We start from the raw sequence: 23,095 nt of genomic DNA, 5'->3' as shown, positions 1-23,095 counted from the left end.
TTTAAAAAGGCTTTAAAAGCTCCAAGACTGCATCCAACGGAGCATCATCATAAGGGATAACATTGCTGGTAAGTAATGATGGATTGCATAATATGTGCATTCTTTGGAAAAGGAGGACTGAAACTTGTGTTTAATTTCGTCTTTTTTTCCTTAAGTGGTTTGGAATTTTATAATTCTGGCAGTGGATATTGAGATCTTAAAGTAGGTACTAAATTATCAACAAAGTTCTTGAGCTGTTTTATAATATGGAAGAACATTTGAAATTTTCAACATTGGTGTTGCCGCTTTCCAAACATGTAAATTTATTTTTCAATATGCCTCATGAAAAAGCGGGGCCTACTAGATAAAAAATATGTGTGGATGACAGACAGCTGTTGAGGCATCGGCAGGTATTTCTTCCTCTTTCTTTACATTTAACATATTACATATTTTTAACTGACAGCACAGAGTAATCAACCTCAAATAAAATTTGCACTTACTTTTGTGACACTAGCGCGCAATTGTTTATGGTATAGAAATTAATTTTTGGTATTTATGGTCTGCCTCTGTGATATAGTGGTGGTAACCACGTTTGGTTACCTGTTGGGCTCAATTCCCGAGGTAGTTAAAATAAGTATTGAATTTTCTCAGTATAATATTTGTTATTAGATTTTCTCCTTTAGTCAATTATGAGCGTAGGGTGGACACCAACAAAAAGAAATTTAAGGACAGGAAGAAGGGGTAAGTTGTGTGCACATAAATAAAAACAAGTTATTTTTTAACAATCGGATCAAAAGGGTATATTTATTGTCAAATAATGTTAAAAAAAAAGTATGATGGGCATTTGTCATGATATATTATGCGAATCTTACTGTATTAAGTCTAGTAAGTACATATTCTTTCGCCAAAAGCAATATCTTTTTACACAAATTTTGTACATTGCCATGTTAAATTTTATCTAAAATGGCGGCACGCTTCTGGCTTTTACGTAATACATACAAACATTGGTTTCACTGTAGATTTTTAAAATCTAGGTGAAAAAAAAACTTACATTAATTCCACAGCCTGACCTACTATAGATAGATGCCGTAATACTTAGTAAAACATCATTGAGACTTACATACTTGTCTTTTTCAATAAAATTGCATAACAATATCACCTAACAATTTTCAACAACGTGTGCATTTTGTTACATGAAGTTTTCCGTGCTTCGTAATAACAAATTTTATCCTACTTAAATCGAGATGGTATAATACATATAGGGAAGCCCTCAAAATATACGGTACATACACGAGAAAACACAATTATTACAAAATACATTCAGTTCTTCAGCATTTGCATCACATTAATATGCATGGATAACGTTGCAACCCAAAATAAATATAAATATGTATTTATTTTTTAAAAACACAATTTGTCAACATTTTAAAATAGGTACAATTCATTTGAATTTTTTCTAAGTAAATTATGTAATTTATGTTGTCAATAACAAAATAGTACTACTCCCTAATATTTTATGGATGAAATTGGGAAAAGGCTGATAACCAATTATGCAGTTACGTAGATGACTTTGTGGAAAATATATGACAATTTTGCAAATGGATAAATTGTAAAGGAATGTAGGGTGAGATTGAGGTATATTGAGGTAGGCAAATCTTTCAAATTTCCTAAGAAAGAGGTTTTTAGACGAATGATAAAAAAATGATGGAAGAGATGGTAGGTAGGGTCGGGCAAAGACTTGACAAGACCGAACAAAGCAAAACCATACATCCGGTCAGGTCGACAGATTCTGTGAACAGTGAATTAGTATTGTAGATATACACAACACATTAAATTGAGCATTTTTTTTAAGTGTAGAATTAAAAATTTATTTTAGTGACTTATATAAGATATTTGTCCCTCTCCATAGTGTAGCGGTTAGCACATTTGGCTACTATGCTGGTTAAAACACTAAGGACGGGAAAGGTATTGTTGTCCGTTAGATCGATTGATGCTAAGGATGGGAAGGGTATTTTTACCTTTTGCGCCGGCCTCCTTTCCAAGTCAGAAATGAAGGAATAACATTATTATTTAATGTTTTTATATGAATATTATGTACCAATAACACAACTCTTTGTTCTTAACTACATGTACATAATTATTAATTCCCGTTGCCAGTGGTCGCAGGCGTAAAAAACTCCCGTCCTAAGTGTGTTAATTTAAAATAAACATTTAATAACAATAACAGTGTTTTTTTTTTTACTTTAATCTTTATTACCCTGGAAGCGCAGGACTGTTCCGCCTTGCCTTCATGTAATAAAAAACCAAACTAATAATTGTGTTATTTGTTGCAATGCCTTATGCACCATTGGATGCAAATGAGGGTAAGCAGCAGCAGTAGTAGTACATTCTTCTATAAGAGTGACTAACGTTATCCATGCCTTAATGTAACATATGCCAGTAACAAGCATTCAATTGTGACAGACAAAACACCGCGAGAGATAAATGTCTCCTCCGTTAGTTCCGATATCTATAATTGAGTTAACACTCGACCTCGGGAATTTCCTCTAGGCGAAAAGGTTAAATATCCTAGTATAAATATTGGTGTTACGTTTAATAAAGTAAAATCTAAGGAATAAACGAGAGGAATTATTGCTGGGTAATTTATTGACATTAAGCGGAGTCCTTTATTTGCTAACTATAAAATACTCATTGCGACGATAAGGTTTTTAGGAAATACATTATTTTATGGAAGGAAATAAATGATTAACAATCACAACACCTAAAATCACCTTTTAAAAAACAATACTGTAATCCTTAGTTATCCACGAATTTGTATTTCATAAAGCCATAAGTGTCCTTACAAATACAGGAGCCTTATAGGAGCAAATATTATTAGCAAATGGATGTCTTAATAGGTGTCTTAACTTGAGATGAAACATGTATGGTTTTTTTTTATATGAAAGAAGATGGAAGTCTGGGCATCCGAGGGCTTACGACTTGGTATTTCAATAATAGGCAGAATGGTGAATGCTACCAAGTGTATAAAATTATCACTTAAGCCAGCCAAATGCCAGGTTGTAAGCCTCTAGATGCTCAGACTACCATATTTTTTCATATAAAGAAGATAAATATTTAATCTCAAGGTATGGGTGAATTTTTTTTAAAGAAAATAATGTTATTTTTGGTCCGAAGTATATGATTTTTTGTTTATAAGGCTGATCGCTTTGGCTTCATGCAATGAAGGATCAAAGATAACATTGCGCCAAAGTGATGCAGTGCCCTACGCGTCACTGGGTGCAGATAAGGGGTAGAAGAAGAATTTGATTGGAATCGCCATTTTTCATTACATCGCCAAATTTTTTTTTTTTAAATATATGTATCATTTGAAATCACATCTGTAGATAATTAAGGATTACTATATTACGTAAAAAATATTTTCAATATTTTTACACATGATTGAATTAATGCTACAAAAATATATATAACTATATATATTCTTCCATTCACAGTTTGTTTAGAGCACAATATTATTGAATATGAAACAATTACATATGTATTACAAATTTAGAACATGCGTATAAAGATAAACCTGTAATTTTTTTTTAGAATACGATTTTAAATGACTATCTACAACATTTTCTCCAAAGCTTGTCTTACAATTGGAATACAAATAAAATTTGCTATCTTTAATAAATAATTTTTCAGCCTCTGTAGTGTAGTGGTAAGCGCATTTGCCCACAGTGCTGGAGGTCCCGGGTTCGATTCCTGGGGGGGTCAAATGAATATATGTGATTTTTCACTCTAATATTTATTTAATATTACCCTGGACTGGTACCTGAAGTGCAGGGCTGATTACCTTTCTTTTGAGTATTTAACAATCAAGATAACTTATATCCGATGGCAATGCCCTATGCACCATCGAGTACAAATGAGGGTTAGAAGAAGAATTACAGACAAAAAATTAGTTTCGGATATTGCTAAACAGACCTTGGTGACAAAAAAAAACAAAACTTCCAATGAAGTTCCGATGTATCGGAACTGACATTTTGAATGTTTCCCGGCATCTTAAGAAATAGTTGGAAATACTATTCCTACCTTTGATTTCAATCTCTTAGTCTTGATTCTTATTCATGCTCCGATTGAGTTAATATTTCATTAATATAATTCATATTCTAGTATCTTCAGCATAAATCTTATGTGTTAAAGAGTGTACAAGATGACATTGATTCAATCTTAGCAAAACACAATACAGGATGTATAAGACTCAGACGTTAAAAGAAAAAAAGGACTATTGTGATGCTAATATGTATAGAGGGTTGCCATAATCCTCAACCCTGTCATAATATTTTGACCAAAACATCCAATTTTTGCGCTTTATCAACCAAAAAAAAGATGTTCATTGCCTCTTAATTTTCAGGTTTTCTGGAATTTATAAAATGGAAAAAATATTCATAAACAAAAAAATCATATAAAATTTGTGTGTGAATTTATATTTGGTATTCAAAATATTTTTTAGGACTCGAGGCTGCTAAATCCTTGCCAATAAGAGAGGAGAATTTACCTCTGTTTTCAGGATCTTTCAGAACCACAAAACTGTCATGTTTGTTTCTGTTTTAAATAATTGTTTACTCCCGTAAAAATTATATTTACCGTAATATCGGTCGGGATGTTGGGACATGACTGTAAACATCAGTCGGGATGTTGGGCGCGACTCTAAATATCAGTCGGGATGTCTGGGCACGACTGTAAATATAAGTCGGGACATCGGGCACTTCAATCACGTCAATTTGCTATTTTTAAATTTATAAAGGCTTTGCTTTTTCCGAAGTACAGATATGTTCTAAAACCTTTAAAAAGGAATCATATCACATTAAAATTTTGAATTCATCCTATCTAAAAACAATATAAAAACCTATACATACACATATGTATATTATCATAAATTATTATATACACATACTTAAATATCAGATCTCGTATTAAGTACTGTAAAAATATAATTTGACGTGATAGTTATTAATTACAGTGTGCAGTAATATGTATTGTATATATTTACAATCCTTAATTTATTGGCACTACTCAACTACAAACGTGGGTTCATTTAAATTAAATTAAATCAATCACACTACCTGGATTATGCGTGCGAATAGTGAATTATGAATAAAATCTGATATATGTTCCTGAATACATCACATCAGTTTAAATGGCATCTCTGATCACATGGGCAAAATAAATACGGTCTAATTTCTTTGGAAGAATTACAAAATTAATTTTCATCTATGAAATAATTAATTAAATTTTTCAATAAATTGCCCTAATTTGTAAGATAACATGCATGCGTGATGAAAATGTATACAACAACCATTGACCGCTGCAGTTATATTGCTCCCGAAACGATTCTCTACTTATATAATTGTCAGTTCTGTGATTTAATTAATACTAATATAAGTCATTTGGTGCTGTTAGTACATGGCCGCATATTGCACACTCAACGAGATGTTGGTTGTACATAGCCACATATTGTTGTACTTAATGAGATGATGGTAGCACGTAGCCACATATTGTGTACTTAATGATATATTGGTAGTACGTAGCCGCATATTGTGAACTTAATGAGATGTTGATTGCACATAGCCACATATTGTTGTACTTAATGAGATGTTGGTAGAATATAACCGCATATTGTGCACTCAATAAGATTTTGGTGGTACGTAGCCACATTGCACACTCACTGAGATGTTGGTAGTATGTGGCTAGCGTGTACTCAACAATCAATGCATTCAACAACAAACAATAAATTGCGCTAATTCATTGAATAAATTACGTAAATTATTATTTTCAAGGCAGTTAAGAAATAAGACGTTAAAGAGATATGGTGAGCATATGCGAAAATTGACTAAATCAATAAATATTTCAAATGAATTGACATGACAAATTACTTCATTATTTCTGAATTGTGTTTGAAGTAAAAAAAAAAGGTTTTCAGTTTTAATCAAGAATGCTATGTATGTACGTAGTATTATTATTCGTAATGTTACAAGGCAAAGCCAAAGTTAAACGCAGCATAGGAAGAATATGTAAATCCTGGTTTAACAACTCGAGAAGGTGGTTTCACTTTAGCACTAAGTCGCTGTTCAGAGCAGCTACAGATAAAGTAAAAACTGCCGTGATGATTGCCAACCTTTAGCGTGGAGTGGCGCAATAAGAAGAAGAGAAATGTTACAACAATTTAATGTATCTGAAAATTTAATTCATAATACATACTTGAGTGTTTGAAAATTTCATAGAGCACATGTCAAAATCACAAGTATTGACGTGGTCACTTCTCGCATTGCGTTCACGATATCATTTTTGAGAATGGATTAAATTTCTTTATTACATTTGTAAGTAACCAATTTTATTTTCATTATTTTAGTGACATTCCTTATTTTTGAGACATCATTCTTATGCTAAAAACAAGAGAGCAGACTTGTATTATCCCAGATTGCATTTATCAGTCAAGAGATTGAGCACGGCTGTAAAAAATTCAATTCATTCACTTTTTATATTCCGTTTTGAATTTATCTTCAAAAGTTGTATAAATTTATCTATTGTATTTCTAAATTTATTAAGTATAATCGCACCACACATTTAACAGACGAGAAATACACCAATCACTCGCTAAATCTTTTCATTCATCACACAAACACATATAACGAGGATATAAATAAAACCTATCAAATATATTATTTCCTACACATTTGTAAGTATTTATCACTCAGGGGGGGAAATTTCAAATACCGCATTGTAAAAAAATTGACATTCAAATAAGAAGAGATTTTAACAATAGATTACCGCAACTGGTAATGAAAATTGTTACAAAATACGGATGGATAACAATCAAATTAATTTTAGATAAAAAGTATCAACAACGTTTTTCCAAAGCAAACATATATGTACAAAGCTGTAAAATATTGCAAAAAAGTGCGAATACAAAAGTGCGGTTAACAACACACAACTTTTTTCTACAGTAAATTTTATAATGGTTCAAAATTATAAGTTATTTTTTACTTGTATATTTCAACAACAGATAAATGATAAATCGGTATTTCTAGCATAGTAACCCTAAAAGTCTCGGTAGTCAGAGGGCTAATATAATTTGGTTGTTATCCATCGATTTTTGATATTTCCTAACACCGCACGAATTGCGCTATATTCGCAACATATTTCACGTAGCCCGAGTGGCCAAAAATTTGACACAATGTATTTTACTTTTACTCATCCATTCGTCAGGAATTACACTCGGAAGGCTTGACTCTGGCCATTGTCTGTACAAGACGGAATCTTCAGTTCTTTGGACACATGACAATTATGATAGCCTGGAACAACTGTTTGTGATCGGTAGCCTGGAGGGTAGGAGAAGGAGAGGAAGATCCCCACACGATGGACCAATCAAGTTAAGGCAGCAGCAGGCACCTCAGTGGTTGGGGCGCTACGTGCAGCGCAGTGAAGGGATAACTGGAGAAGAGTCATTGCTTCGACAGGGGTCACAACCCTCAGTAACGAGGAATAAGACGGAGAAGAGAGTTTTACTTGACTTTTTGACACATTGTATATCAGGACTGGTTGACCCCGGTCACCTTGGGGACCTTCTTAGCGAAGGGGAAGTGTATCTTTCTGCGGCGCGGGCGGATCTCTACGTCCGGGGAGGTGGGCTGGTTAGGCAGGCCGGGAGCCGAGCTGGCAGGGAGCCCCGGGTCGGGCAGGCCGGGAGCCGAGGTGGCGGGGAGAGACTGCTCGGAGCTGCTCGACCTCTCGCTGCCGTCCTCGCTGGCTATGGTCTGCTGACGAGTCAGGCCACCCAACCTGGCAGAAGGGTAAGTTTGTAATCGCAACATGTAAATTTCTGTTAAAAACAAATATTTGTAGTTTATATGTATTAGCACTTTTCATCTTATTTTATTTCTGATATCTATTGTATTCTTGCCAGTGCCCTTTATTATAACCTAAAATATAATGTGTACCCACACACAGGCCATGCCTTTATGGGATCTTTTTGTATTAATGTTAAATATTTTATTGTACTTGTAATTATCCGTTTTACTGCTGAGTCTTTTTTCACATATAATGTCAAAATTGTGGAAGAATTTTAGAGAAAAACTAAGCTTTCAATTAAGTGTACACAAAATTGTGTACATTTTCATCAAATATTATTTTCACCGCGATATACTTTTTAAAACTTTTATTATTATTATTATCTACAAATTGAAAATTATTTGCGCGTGTGCACTGCGACACCTCTACGCAGGTTGATATCTAAAATGAAACTGAACAAAAGTCGATATTAAAACGGTTAAATTAAATTGTGAAATGCAAAAGAATTAAAAATAACGAAAAAAAAGACGTTTTGAGTATGTCCTAATAACTGTTCACAAATATGGGTTTTATATGTATAAATATAAATGTTTAGGAATTATTTTTTAATTTTTTTTGTCATCTAAACATGAACGAAGAATAATATGGAATTTTTTATACATACATATATAGCTGCAGTAAATGATATACTATGCATTGGATACTTCTTCTGGACCGAGATTCTAGCAAGTATGTAGGCCAACAAATACCTTTAACCCTAATTTAACCTGGTGAAAGAGCAAATACGAAAACAGTCAGAGCCTGTTTTACTAACTAATAAATCAAATGATCAAACTAGCTGCCAGGGTCCCAGACCTGTTAGACAGTAATTTGTCGGCATATAGCACACTTGGTTTTATCATAAAACCGATTCATCTGCCAAGCCAAGGGTTGGCCGATAAAGCGAAAATGCGGGTGCAGATGAGGGCTCTTTCTATCTTCACAAACTTAGTAATGTTTCACCCATGAAAAACAAGGATAGGAACATGGAAAGAGATAATTTACAAGCGACAATTTGTTATCGGGCAATTAGGGAAGTTACATAAAAAGAGCAATGGAAAAACGTAATAAATAACAATGTTTAATATTACCTATTGTTAATTGTATTATTATTATAATTATTAATTGCTCTCTGCTGCATATCCTCGCCGCAATCGTCCAGACCCGCCTCAGAACTCTGAGAGCGGATGATGGGACCTGAGAAACAAAATTGGACCACATTAGACAAACATTGGAACTTAAAAGACAAACATTGGACCTTATTAGACAAATATTGAAAGACAAACATTGGACTTTATTAGACACTCAATGACCTCATTAACCAAACATTGTAAGTCGTACGTCCATTGGACCTTATTAGACAAACATTGAATCTCACAAGACAAATATTGGACCTTATTAGTTAAACATTGGACCATATTACATATATATCGGCAGTGTAAAGGCAAAGGGGTGTATCTATCTCAGACCAAATTTTACAGGAGAGCAAAAACAAACTGGTGAAATTAAATAACTCATTTGTTTTATGTATTTTTATATAAACATATCTCAATAAAACTAAATCTTTTTTCCAGATTATGGAATACACTATTTTAGACATTTTGTGGAAAAAACTTAGAAAATGAAAAATTTGACAGATATACCCCTTTGCCTTTACTACTACTACTACTACTACTACCATCACGCCGTTTCCCCGCAGGGGTAGGCAGAGAGGATGGAACGCCACACTCTTCTGTCCTGACATACACTCCTAGCCTCCTTCACATCCATACATCTAGTCATACATGCCCTCCGATTACGCAGACTTTTGACACCTCCAGATTTTAGGTTCTGATTGATCTGATCGTGCCAAGTCTTTTTCGGTCGTCCACGTTCTGTTTTCCCTCTCACATTCGCCACATATATTTTCTTAGTCATTCTCTCGCTATCCATTCGCTCCACATGTCCATACCACCGCAAAGAGCTCTTTCTAATCTTTTCAATTATTCCTCGTTCAGCCTTACATTCCTTTCTTATATCGTCGTTTTTAATTCTGTCATACAATGATTTTCCACACATTCGTCTGAGGGAGCGCATTTCAACAGCATTCACTCTGCTTTCATCCTTCCTTTGCCAGTTCCATGTTTCGCTTCCATACATTAGTGTCGGTACTAGCACGCCGTTGTGAACCGCTAGCTTGGCTTCCATGGACATATTCTTATTCCCAATCACTCTGTTAAAAGCACCATTTATTCTATTCCCTGCATTCACTCTTCTCTCAATATCCTTATCCACTTTTCCATCCCTTGTGAACATGCTTCCTAGATATAAAAATTCTTGCACCTGTTCTAGGGATTCATTGTGCACGATAATCTTGCATTCTGTCAAATCTTTCTCTCTTTCAAACACCATGACCTTTGACTTACCTTCATTCATTGCCAGATCATTTTCCATACATACATCGTACATTCTTGACACTATTAGTTGCAAGTCCTCCGCGCTGCTCGCTAGCAGTACGGCGTCATCCGCATACAGCAAGCAACTAACAGTTATATTCATCATTTTCGCTCCGACTCCCATACTTTCAATCTCTTTCATACAATGGTCCATATAGAGATTAAACAACCATGGTGACATTACACATCCCTGCTTTACGCCTTTGGATATTGCAAACCATGATGTAATGTCCCCATTCACTCTTATACTAGCTGTGCTGCCCTCGTAGAGGGAAGCCACTGCTTGTATAAGTTTATTGTCTACTCCATATTTTTCCAGCACGCTCCATAATTTTATCCTATCAACTTTATCATACGCTTTCTGCAAATCCACGAAAGCACAGAAGAGTTTCTGATTTTTAGCCAAAAACTTTTCCGTCAGCATTCGTAGTGCAAAAATTTGATCTGTGCAACCTCTTCCACTCATAAAAGCACCTTGCACATCCAAAATCCGTTCTTTCGTCACCATTCTAACTTTTTCAATTATAATCTTACTATAGAGTTTACCGACAGAGCTTATCAGGCTTATCGCCCTATAATTCCCACACTCTGCGCGAGATCCCTTTCCCTTGAATAGAGGCATGATTACTGCCCGTCTCCAATCCAGAGGTGTGTATCCTTCCTCAAGACACAGGTTAAATAGTCTGTGAATCCATGTGAGGGTGGTCAGTCCACCACATTTTACAAACTCTATAGCAATATTATCATACCCAACAGCCTTACCGTTCCGCATTAATTTTAAGGCATTCGTTATTTCTGACATACTTATCTCACATACCATACCCTCACTCACCCTTGCCTCTATGGGTGTCTCGGTGGAGACATTGCCGTTACTTTCATAAATTTCCATAAAGTATTCTTTCCATCTTTCTTTCACTTCACTTTCATTCGTCAATATTTTACCATCATTTGATTTGATAACTTTCATACCTCCATTTTCAGTCTCATTTTTTGCGTTCTTTACCTCTTTCCAGAAAAGCTTAATGTTTTCTTGAAAGTGGGTTGACATTTTCATACCTTCTTCTCTCTTTAGACGATCTTTCCGTTCTTTTACTCCCATTTTCACTTTACTCTTACATTCTTTATACCGATCTTTCATTATTTTAAAAAGTTCACTCTTAACATCGTTAACTGCTAACATATTTAGCCAAGCATTCTTCTTCTCAGAGACAAGTCCTTTCATGCCCTCATCCCACCATGCATCTCCTTTTTTTCTACCTTGGATCGCAACTCCACATACACTCTTTGCTGACTCATACATACACGATTTGATGTGCTCCCAGGTATCGTCTACATTCATATCCATATTCCTTACATTCAATCTTTCATTCACTTCCCTTTCATACGACTTACTTACATTCTCGACTTGTAGTTTTTCAACTTTGACTCTAGATGAAACCGGAACAGTTTTGTTCCTGGACCGCCATCCACGGAACAGAATTACTCTCGATACGACGAGGAAATGGTCCGACTCCATTTCAGCCCCTCTAAATACTCTCGTATCGATTGTATTTCTCCTCAATCTCGAGTCAACAACAACATAATCGATTATGGTCCTTTCATTCCCTCTCTCCCACGTATACTGATGGATCCCCTTATGATCGAAAAAAGTATTCGAAATAAAGAGGTTCCATTCCAGACACAACTCGAGCAGACTATTCCCATTACCATTCGTTCTGTTATCACCAAACATACCTAAGGCTGATTCGAAGCCATCCCTCCGAGTGCCTACCCATCCGTTAAAATCACCTGCTAGAATCACTCTTTCATTCGATCTTCTATTTGTCAGCACTTCTCTTACACTCTCCCAGAACTCTCGTTTCACATCCTCAGAAGATGAGTTCACAGGAGCATACCCTATTACGATAAGGATACTCGTGACTCCAATCTTGAAGGAGATCCACATGAGCCTGGCACTTATACATTTGTATTCTTTCATACACTCTACCATTCTCGGGGATAGTAGCGCCGCGACGCCCTGACTCGCCCGCTCTGTGTCCTGTACTCCAGACCACAGAACAAGCGTGTCATTATGCTCCAACGTACCACTTCCCCTTTTCATGCATTCGCTTACACACACAATGTCTAGAGCTTTGCTCTTCATACTTTCGCACAACTCATTCATCTTCTTATCCATTCCTCCTCGGATATTCCAAGCGCCTATGCGGCATTCCATCCTCCTCTTTGCACCCCCGCGAGAGACGCTGCATAGTGGGTGGTGAGCCTCACTGCTACGTAACGGCATTCTCTCGCACAGCTTTTATTATCCTATTTGCACATACTTAAACTTATAAATTCATTAATTATTCAATTATAGATACACTAATATACAAAGAACATGTACTAATATAAGCTTAAAATTATATCAAAAGTAACACTAAAAACAAAACTCAAATCATCCACTTATCCCTTAACACACTGTTTATAATATATTGTTTAAGTTTATGGTCTAACCTAAAACGTTCACTGTTTATTTTCACTTTTTTGTTTATTTAATTTAATTTATGACGGTCAACAGCGGGGTAGGGGCGGGGGTGTGGGGGGGGGGTCCATACTTACCTTTGCCTTTACACTACCGATATATAAGATAAGTGTTAACACAATGTTTGCAGGAAACCCTTAAAAGCGTCTTTTCTACTGTTGGTAGAAAGCGGGAGATGTTTATAAGCGTTCGTTTTGGTTACTTTTGGTAGGGCGCCAGAGACACCAAAAACATTGTACAGATCGGAATTGGGTTTGCAGTTACATGAGATTAGTATACGACCCTAATTAGTGCACTGATTGGGTCGGGGTCAAAGAAAAAACCGCCCGACTTATAAAAATAAAGTTACCCGTTTGCGGCAAGTTTCTCCTGGGGGGCGGCTGGGGGGCCCTCACGGGCGTCGCCCTGATGGAGGGTGCGGGCCCCCGCCCGAGCTGCGGCTGGGAGCGGGACTGCGCGCGGAGCGCCGGACTCGGGAGCTCCTCCCCCGTCCAGTTCACACTGCAATATAAACGCAATCTTGTTGTGGATATCCAAATTTATTTCTATCGCAATGTGGGAGAAAAAGATGAACTTTTTGACTCCATTAATACGTTTTTTTTGCGGAAAACGCTTTAGGCCGTAAGGACTTTAAAACCATTTTTTAAGAATAATAAAAATCATCAATCAATCTAGTTGACAATAATTTCAAATGAAAAAACCTGTTTTTTACTAATTGAGTAAAAAACTCAAGTGATAAAAAAGAAGTGTTTTCTATTTCCTTTTTTTTTAATCCTCATCCGCACCCGATGGTGCATAGGGCACTGCATCATATAATCGCAGTGTTATCTTGATCATTGAAACATGAAGGAAAGGTGATCAGCCCTCCTCTTCAGTTACCAGTTCAGGATAATATTGAATAAATATTAGAGTGAAAAAATCACTGATATTTATTTGAACCCTCTCAGGGAATCGAACCCGAGACCAAGTCTGGACTGGCGTCAAGTATCTCGAGCAGCAATCGTGCGGGGAGAAAAGACTGCATGTGTACGCGGGTTTTTGTGGACTCTCCTGCATTCAGTACGCAGGGCTAACAACCTGACAGGTTTGCCAGTGCGGGCAACCTGGTGGGTTTGTTAGAGTACCTACTCATGACTGAGTAACAAGTCGTTTTGATGTACTCTCCTGTGTTCAGTACGCAGGGCTAACAACCTGGCAGGTTAACCAGTGCGGGCAACCTGGAAAGTTTGCTTGTTTGTCTAAACAAACCTAAGTACCTACTCTCCTGTGTTCAGTACGCAGGGATAACAACCTGCCAGGTTCACCAGTGCGGGCAACCTGATGGGTTTGCCTTTTCGTTTGAGTACCTACTCGTGACTGAGTAACAAGTCATTTTGATGTACTTCTTCTGCATTCAGTACGCAGGGCTAACAACATGCCAGGTTTACCAGTGCGGGCAACCTGATGGGTTTGCTTTTTCGTTTGAGTTCCTACTCATGACTGAGTAACAAGTCATTTTGATGAACTCTCCTGCGTTCAGTATGCAGGGCTAACAACCTGGCAGGTTTATCAGTGCGGGCAACCTGATGGGTGTGCTTTTTCGTTTGAGTACCTACTCATGACCGAGTAACAAGTCATTATGATGTACTTCTCCTGCGTTCAGTACGCAGGGCTAACAACATGCCAGGTTTAGCAGTGCGGGCAACCTGATGGGTTTGATTTTTCGTTCGAGTACCTACTCATGACTGAGTAACAAGTCATTTTGATGTTTTTCTCCTGCGTTCAGTACGCAGGGCTGACAACATGACAGGTTTACCAGTGCGGGCAACCTGATGGGTTTGCTTTTTCGTTTGAGTACCTACTCATGAGTGAGTAACAAGTAATTTTGATGTACTCTCCTGCGTTCAGTACGCAGGGCTAACAACCTGGCAGGTTTACCAGTGCGGGCAACCTGGTGGGTTTGCTCGTTTGTTTAGGTACCTACTCATGACTGAGTAAAAAGTCTGGTTAGTTGAAAATTCCACTTACTTGTCTCCGCCTAGCGTGAACTGTATGGGGTCCCTCGGCTTGCCGTTGGAGCTGGTCTTGGTGGCGGTGATTCCGTCCTCCTCCATGTCCAGCTGCGAGGGTTGCGACCGGGCCTCCCGAAGATGGTTCCGGTACTGGGTTATCCTGTCGTTGTACTGGCTGCGCAGCTCTTTGCGCTCTTCCGCCATGCGCTTCTCTTCTAACTGGGCTCTGCAAAAACAGTGTGAAATGATTGCATAATATTGCAATTTAATCAGTTTTTTTTTTTCATTACCCAACGAGTAAATAGAATGCTTACAAGCGTCTCCCACTCTCTTCTAACAGTATGTAAAAGACGCTTTAAGCATTTCCTGCAAACAATGCATTATTGTGAGCACGATTGATTTTCAATTTTTTAATTACCTAACTCATTTCCGGTGACTCTGAAATCAAGCTACGGCTTATGCAACACTACTTATCATGAAAAAAAGTTGAAGCCTGAGTAGGGTCATGCCCTACTCAGGCTTCAACTTTTTTTCAAAGTTTTATAGCCTATGCCTACTCGTGAGTTGATTTATTATTTGTGTTTCAAGTTACTATAATTTCATGTAATTTATGAGTGAAAATTCTAAGCAAAAACACTCGCTATCTCGCTAGAGGCATGACTTTTAATTTAATCAGTTGTTAAATTATAAAAACAAAACAAATAATGTTGTGAACACATTGTTGTCGGGCAGTTTTTTCATCAACCCCGATCCTAATTATACTCTCAGTATACTAATCACAAGTTACTAGAAACCCAATTCCGATCTGTACATACATACATACCATGTTTTTTGGCATCTCTAGCGCTCTACCAAAAGTAAGCAAATATAACACTTTTAAGCGTCTCCCGCTCTCTACTAACAGTATGTAAAAGACGCTTTTAAGCGTTTCCTGCAAACATTGTGCTAATATACACTAACTTCCTTCACATCCATGCATTTGTCATCAATGTCCTCCACTTACGTAGACTTTTGACACAACCAGATTTTAGGTTCAGATTGATCTGGTTGTGTCGTTGTTTTATCATAAAAGTATCCAAAAAAAACATTGAAATAATATTGAAGGATATTATGCATATTCTTTATATTCTTTATTGTTACCTGGCCTCAGCTAATCTCAGATCCATGGGATAGTGCCTTCCTTCTGGCGGGGGGTCCAGTTCTTCACTTGTGCCGGACGAGTCTTCCTTCCAGCCCAACGAATCAAATCCTGCGTTTAAAAAACACAAAAGCGGGTCTGATCAATACAGACATCTTGGTATATCAAATGAGGAATCCGATCCATCGGCCGCAATTAGAAAGCAGAGGTTTAACCACTCCACCGGGATTCGGGAATTAAACACACATTAATAGATAAAATGGCGTAAACAACTCGGCGTTATATCTGTGACGTTTCAAAGTTTTTAACCCTTTTGGTAACATATCAGCGACAGCGCGGCATTTCAACCTGCAAGGTATGGTTACAGTCGGGCGTCAGCTTGTTGACTTGTGTCTTGTATAACTCGCTGTCAACAAACACAATTATTTCAAGGTAATATCATGCCAGACAGTGGCGTGCACAGAGTTTTTAATCAGGATAGGCAGTACGGTTGGGTAAGGGTAAGGCATAGTAGGCACTGGTCGTGTTCCATAGAACGCGAGTAATCTAGGGTAGGCACTGCTTTTCTGCCTATATAGAATGCACACCTTAATGCCAAATTACTATCTTAGTCATGAAAATAAGAGGTCACTATGAGTTGACTTTATACTACGCGCCATAAACTAGATTGTTAAAAGGTGGGGCCCTAATGTATGAGCGTTGCTGTAAGGAATTCCATACAAGTTGACGCTATGCTGATACATTACCAAGTTTGCGTAACCTTAATTTTATATTGATTTGGTGTTTAGTTTATAATTTGGCTTCATAGTAAGCTACTGATAACAAAATCAAACACTGTTTATTAATTATTTTATTTCTTTCAATAGAAAATTTGTTTTTAATTATTAGAGCATTTTCAAATTCTTGAAAATGTCCTAAAATACATGTATGTAGAAACAGTTTATCAGTGTTTGATTTCACAACATGTGCCTTAATTCATATATTCTCAGTTCAAAATAATATTTGTTTATCTTAAACCTCCATTTTTAAAGTATTTTAACTTCAATAATGGTATTTTGAGAAACATACATCTGAAATAAAAATTATTTACGCTTAATTTCAAAATATGTGTACAACAATTTTATTTCAATATATTTTATATATTTTATATTTATCCACACGTATATATCTTCATCAACCATTTATTATTTAGGAAAATTGTTGGATAATAAAAATATAAATCAATTATTTACAGCAAATTTAAATAAAATATTTTAAAGGATTTAAGACTATTTTGAGAGTTTGCTAAGAATGGTTTTATCACATGAATTGCATAACCAAAATTAGATGAAATTTCATCAAATCATCATAGTTTTATATACTAAGACTATCGACAGATTTAAAGCCATTTAAAACGTGCCCATACTTGTATTATTTATTGATTTGGCATTAGCTTTATAGAATAACATGGTGAACTAAATATATATAATTTTTAAAAACAACAAACTATTACAATACTACTTTTAAAAATTTATTAATGTAATCATGGCTAGTTTCGAGAGCGTAGTTCTCAAAACTAGTCGTGTTTACATTAATAAACTCAAAAAAGTGATCTTTTACTGGTGTTTTATTTTTTCATAGTGTAAAAAATAGAAATTAGTGATGTATGGCATCACTAATTTCACCATAATTATTATTAATGCTCGTAACTCCAAGCAACAAGCTTATGCGGAACTTAAGACCCTAGATTTTCACACCCATTGAATTACTGATAGTGAGTTTCAGGGTTATTATATCTCAATGTTGTTTTGTATTACGATGCTCAGTTCAACATCAACCAGGATGACAGATGGTGAGATGGAGATCTGTGATATTGGCAAAAAGTTAATGATGTATGGTATAAAAACAAGGAATATCACAACATTTTGAGTGTGTCCAAATACTTGTTCACAAAATCTGGATTATCTCCAATTACAGGAGTTATTTTCATATTATTTTTTGACATCTCATCAAAGATGAAGAAGAATATGGAAGTCTGGGCATTTACGGGGTTTCTGCTTTATAAAAAGCTTCTTTAAATCTCACCAATAGATGTCTCTAGTGAAGTTCTAGTGATTCATGAACAAGGTTTCTAAATTGGTTCATATTTATAGAACTTCCAAGAATTTGAGTAGTGTGGTTGTCAATAATGGGTAGAATTGGTGAATGTTACACGTGTGTAAAGTGATCACTTAAACCAGCCTATGACGGTCGTAAGCCCCGTAAATGCCCAGACTTCCATATTCTTCTTCATATTTGATGAGATGTCAAAAAATAATAAGGAATATCACAATCGATATGCAAAATTAAGGTGTAGATTCAGGTTTGAAGACCAAGTAGGTATATTTCTTTTTAATGCTAAGAAAGTATGTCTTTTAAAACCAGAAAAATGTGTAAGATTTAGAGAACATAGCATCAAACTACATACAACTTTTCTTATAGAGCTACAAGTATTTTCCAATTTAAAAAATAACTTTGTTGTAAAATCACTTTTTATCTTTATAACTAAATTATAATGTCTACTAGTTGCGAAGCAAATAGCTTCCTTCTCAAGACTAAGTAAATACTAAACACAATAAATGGCAGAGCCAGGGTAAGAATATCGAGGGGCTATTTTTTGTACTTATTGACAGTTACAGGCAAGGGAATCGATACAAAAAATAGCAACTTGAGATTCCAGAACTTGGGAAGGAATCACAAGTGGCTATTTTTTGTATGGATCTACAGTTACAGGTAAAAGAATCAAAACGAAAAATAGCCACTTGAGATTCTAGAACTTGGGAAGGAATCACAAGTGGCTATTTTTTGTATGGATCTACAGTTACAGGTAAAAGAATCAAAACAAAAAATAGCCACTTGAGATTCCAAAACTTTGTAGAACTTAGAAAAAGTCTCAAGAAGCTATTTTTTGTTTGATTGACAAAGACAAATTCAAAGCAATTTACAGACAAAGCAATCAATAAAAAAAGCCACTCGGGATTCCTTCCCAAGCACTACTAAATGCCTGAATTGTACAATTTTAAGTTGATAGTGTTTGTATATTATTTTGAGAAATAAAAAGACTTTTCAAGGTTTAATTTATGACTAAATTAATAATTAATTAATTAGTCATAAATTAAACCCTGAAGAGGGCAACAGGTTGTTACCGAAACTAGTTGGTTAATAAAAAAAAAGTGGATCAAAAAAAAAAGTTTTTATTTCTCAAAATAATATATCAATATGATCCACAAAGTTAATGTTTTCAATATTCAAAACATGATGTGTTTAGTTACTCTAAGTCTTTAAAAAGAAGTAATTTGTATCAAAACTCGTCATCATTACAGTCCATTAAGTTACATGGTGATTTTATAATAAAGTTATTTGCAAGTTATAAAATGGAAAATTGCAAAGTTAGTACTATAAATATTAATTCTACTAGTATTTTCATTTAGGATAACTATAGCCAAGAAATGTTTATACAACAGAAATTTTACTATCACCGTTACCCAGTATAATAAATATAAACACTTATCTTTGAAACACGGTGCAAAAAAGTTTATACAGTCACATTCAATTAGAAAAAGCATGTGGTTAGTACGGCATGTATTGCACATAAGGCCAGTTACAAGTTTAATGCAATGGTACTTACATGGTCACAGGTTTTACAGTAATTATTTCACTTTTAAATGGAAAACTATATTAATCTCAAATATATAGAAAAAAAAATATCGAGGGTCAAACAGGATTTATTTGTAAAAAAGAGACACTTTTATGAATTCACTTACACAACATGTGGAATAAAATTTAAAATTAATTCACTTTTGATAAATATAAATCTAATTTCTCAATTAATTCGGCAGCCACTTTGTGGTGCTTGCTACCTATTCATTTTATATTTGACTTTTAATTGGTAAATACTTTTTTTTCATTAAAATATATTGTCACTCTATTGCAATCTATTGTGAACACATCGCTCACTCTTTTCAAGAACGTCATAAATCAAAATACTTGATTTTTCAGAAGAACGTTTTTAAAGTTTAATAATATAATACAATGTATTAAAAATAATTATCAAGCCACTTATTGAACTTTTTATTGTGCAACAGATCTTTTTAGGTAAAACCTAAAGGTTTTTTCTCCATTTGAAAAATACTAAGTATATTTTGAAAAAATTATTAAGCAATACTTTTTCTTCAAAATACAAAAACAACACTTTCTGCCCTGAAGCGGGTAAATATTAACTAAAAAATATGTCGCTTTTGCTGGGATATAGTACATTTTCTGGGCATTCCGAAAACATGCACAACTGAAAATTGACCATTTTTTATTTATGACGTTCTTGAAAGGAGTGAGCGACATGTTGAAACAGTATCAAACACCGTTTGTATATTTAAGAGTCTCGCAGATGGTACGTTGAGAGGGTAGGAGCTGCTTGTTGTTTTTATCAGTGGGAACATTGACAATAGGGGAGAGGCTTTTAGTCACTGTCATATTGTTAATTATGTGTTTATTATTGTATACCTCTTTATGAATTTCTAATGTTTTAAAATTTTTAAGTTTAAAACTTTTAGCACTAACAATTTTTAGGATTTCCACATTGTTATTACTCTGAAAAATGTTATATCTTAAACATTGTCATGTTCCCCGATTCTTATTTTGAATTTACGTAAAGACATAATGTAAGAACTTCCACTGTCATAGTTTATTTTGTATACACCATTATTATGTAACACACTTTTAATGATTAATATGTACTTTAAATAAATTACTTCAGTAAACATGATTTATTTCAAAATTATTCTTTTTATATTTCATGTTTTTTTTTTCACAGCGTAATTTTTATTAAAAGGAATAACCCGAAAAGACTCTTAGAGGTCTTTTTATTAACCACCTGAGCTGTCTCTTTGAATTAACGAGAAAACTTTAAGTTTTGCTGTTTTAAAAAAAATGTAACAAATAAATGTATGAACTTCTTCTTTGTGTTCCTTTTGATACCATTTCTACCTTATTTCTTTAAATATGCAATAAAAATTAAAATAAACTGATTTCTGAAGTGGGTATATTGCTAAACCTTTTATATTTCGTTCAGCTTAGCACCAAGTTTGATATATTTTAAAAGTGTGTTTGTTAGCGTGTCAATTTCATTGTTTGAGGAAATTGATAACGGCAGGTGAAGGGAGCAATCGGGAGAGGGATGACTAGGGAACAAATAAAAACACATCCCGGATTGTGATAAAACTTCCCAGGAACCCGTGACCGCATACCATTTCATATGGTGCAACATCAGCAGATTAGAGATTACCGAGTAGGGCAAATTAAGAAATGTAGTGAAAACTAATTGACTAATTGACTCGAAACTGCTACGAGTGTTTCAAGCAATCTAAGAAAAGAAGTTATGTGTGTTTAGTGCATTCATCAATACGATGTAAGTACATTAATCTATAGGAAGTAGTTAAGTGGGAAAAATGTGACAAACGGCTTGGGAAAGCTGACGATATGTGGACAGTATTATGCGATAATCGGCTAAAATTGACAATCTACTTGATTCATTTGTTCAATGTTTTGAGAAAACGATAATATTGAATGTAATATTACTCCCTAATTTTGCATTTATTTCATTTCTCTCAATATTTCGTTATTGACACAAATTGATGATGTGGTTGATATTTTCCAAATATATATATGGATATTTACATTGTCGGTAGGATTCTCAATAAGGATTCTCTTCGCTGATGTCTCGCGTAACGTACTTAATGGAGCGAGTTAGATATGTGAAATAAATTTTTCTATAACAATACATGTTGTTATGTATCATAAAATATGGTACAGTAACATAAAAAAGATACTTCGGTCTTTTATTTTTTAAAGAGAGTCTACCAAGGTTTGCAGGATCAAATCCTCTTATTCCCAAGTTATTCGTGTTTAAGAAGAACGTGCCGTGCGTTGATGTATGTTCGAACGATTTCATACAAGCGTATTGGTTTCGTGTGGCCTTGGGATGTTAGAGCAGCAAGATGAAATGCGATAAATTACATTGTGTAAAACGGTGTTCATTAGGACCTCTCTGAAAGCTCCTGCCACATTCCCAGATCCGGTAAAGAATCTCTTGGTTTCCATTCGGACCTAATATAAAGAACCAACAGAAAGTTTGTTGTGCACAACATTCCTTATCTGAGGCATCACTGTAAGTTATACTATACACAGGAAAAACATCGAATAACTGGGTAGCCTAAAAATATGTCACTAAATAATTAAGTCCGCTTTGAATACGATCTAAGTTCATATTAAAACAATTGATAGCGCAGTAAATGTGTTAAAATTTTCTATTGTTACAAAACTCCCCCTCCATAGTGTAAGGGTCAGCACGCTCGGCTACCGTTCTGGAGGTCCCGGATTCGATTCCCAGGGGGGTCAAATAAATATTAATTATTAATAATAAGTGATTTTTTCACTCTAATATTTATTCCATATTACCCTGGACTGGTACCCGAAGCGGAGGGTTGATCACCTTTTCTTCATGTGTTAACGATCAAAATAACACTGCGTTTGTATGATGCAGTGCCCTATGCACCATTGGGGTGCGGATAAGGGTTTGAATGAATTATTACAATGGAGATTAATGTACTTAAATGTGTTAAACTAAAATAGAGTGGAGTCCCTAAAATCTAACAAGTCCAAAATCTTTAAATTGTCAGATTACAATGACTCCATCTGACCACATTTTGTTAAGAACTCACGACAGGTATATTAAAGTTACTAGTATATTACAGAAGACAGAATACAGAGGGTAGTTTGTAGAAGAGAGTTGTTAGTGTACACTACGTGTGATCTCTTGAGATGTTCTAAACGATAAAACGAACAGAAAATGCAACCAGTCCCCAGAAAGCTTTACGACAAAACCCTTTCTTAGCAGTCCACAGATATTTAATCATCTTGTCAGTATACAACAGAGATTTTGTAATATCCAACATTATAAAACAAATTTATGATCTAAATACAATATCAATAATATCGAAAAACAGTAGTACCAAGTACCCATAATGTATATAATTCACAATATTTTGAGTGTGCCCGAATTTTCGTTCACAAATTCTTGGTTTAGCTCCAAGAGTTTTTAGTATAATTTTTTTTATGATATCTCGACATGGATGAAAAAGAT

The 23,095-nt window shown here is 35.2% G+C and overlaps 1 protein-coding gene across 1 annotated transcript in view; it reads right to left on the bottom strand.

The window, feature by feature from the left end:
* Window positions 1-6,356: 6,356 nt before the first annotated feature.
* Window positions 6,357-23,095, bottom strand: part of Stim (stromal interaction molecule) — a 103,870-nt gene continuing 87,131 nt past the window's right edge. The window contains exons 12-16 of the mRNA XM_088272280.1: window positions 15,942-16,050; window positions 14,818-15,027; window positions 13,160-13,311; window positions 8,946-9,051; window positions 6,357-7,806 (exon numbers count right to left, since the gene is read on the bottom strand). Of these exons, the coding sequence (XP_088128406.1) occupies window positions 7,557-7,806; window positions 8,946-9,051; window positions 13,160-13,311; window positions 14,818-15,027; window positions 15,942-16,050 (827 nt within the window). The 3' untranslated portion in view covers window positions 6,357-7,556. The remainder of the gene's footprint in view (window positions 7,807-8,945; window positions 9,052-13,159; window positions 13,312-14,817; window positions 15,028-15,941; window positions 16,051-23,095) is intronic.

The sequence above is a fragment of the Brachycentrus maculatus genome, unplaced genomic scaffold (assembly GCF_059751285.1).
Source record: "Brachycentrus maculatus isolate JH-2025_06_01 unplaced genomic scaffold, ASM5975128v1 h1tg000491l, whole genome shotgun sequence".
Lineage (NCBI taxonomy): Eukaryota > Metazoa > Arthropoda > Insecta > Trichoptera > Brachycentridae > Brachycentrus > Brachycentrus maculatus.
Note: the sequence above shows the minus strand (reverse complement) of the source record. Positions and strands in the feature narration are given on the sequence as shown.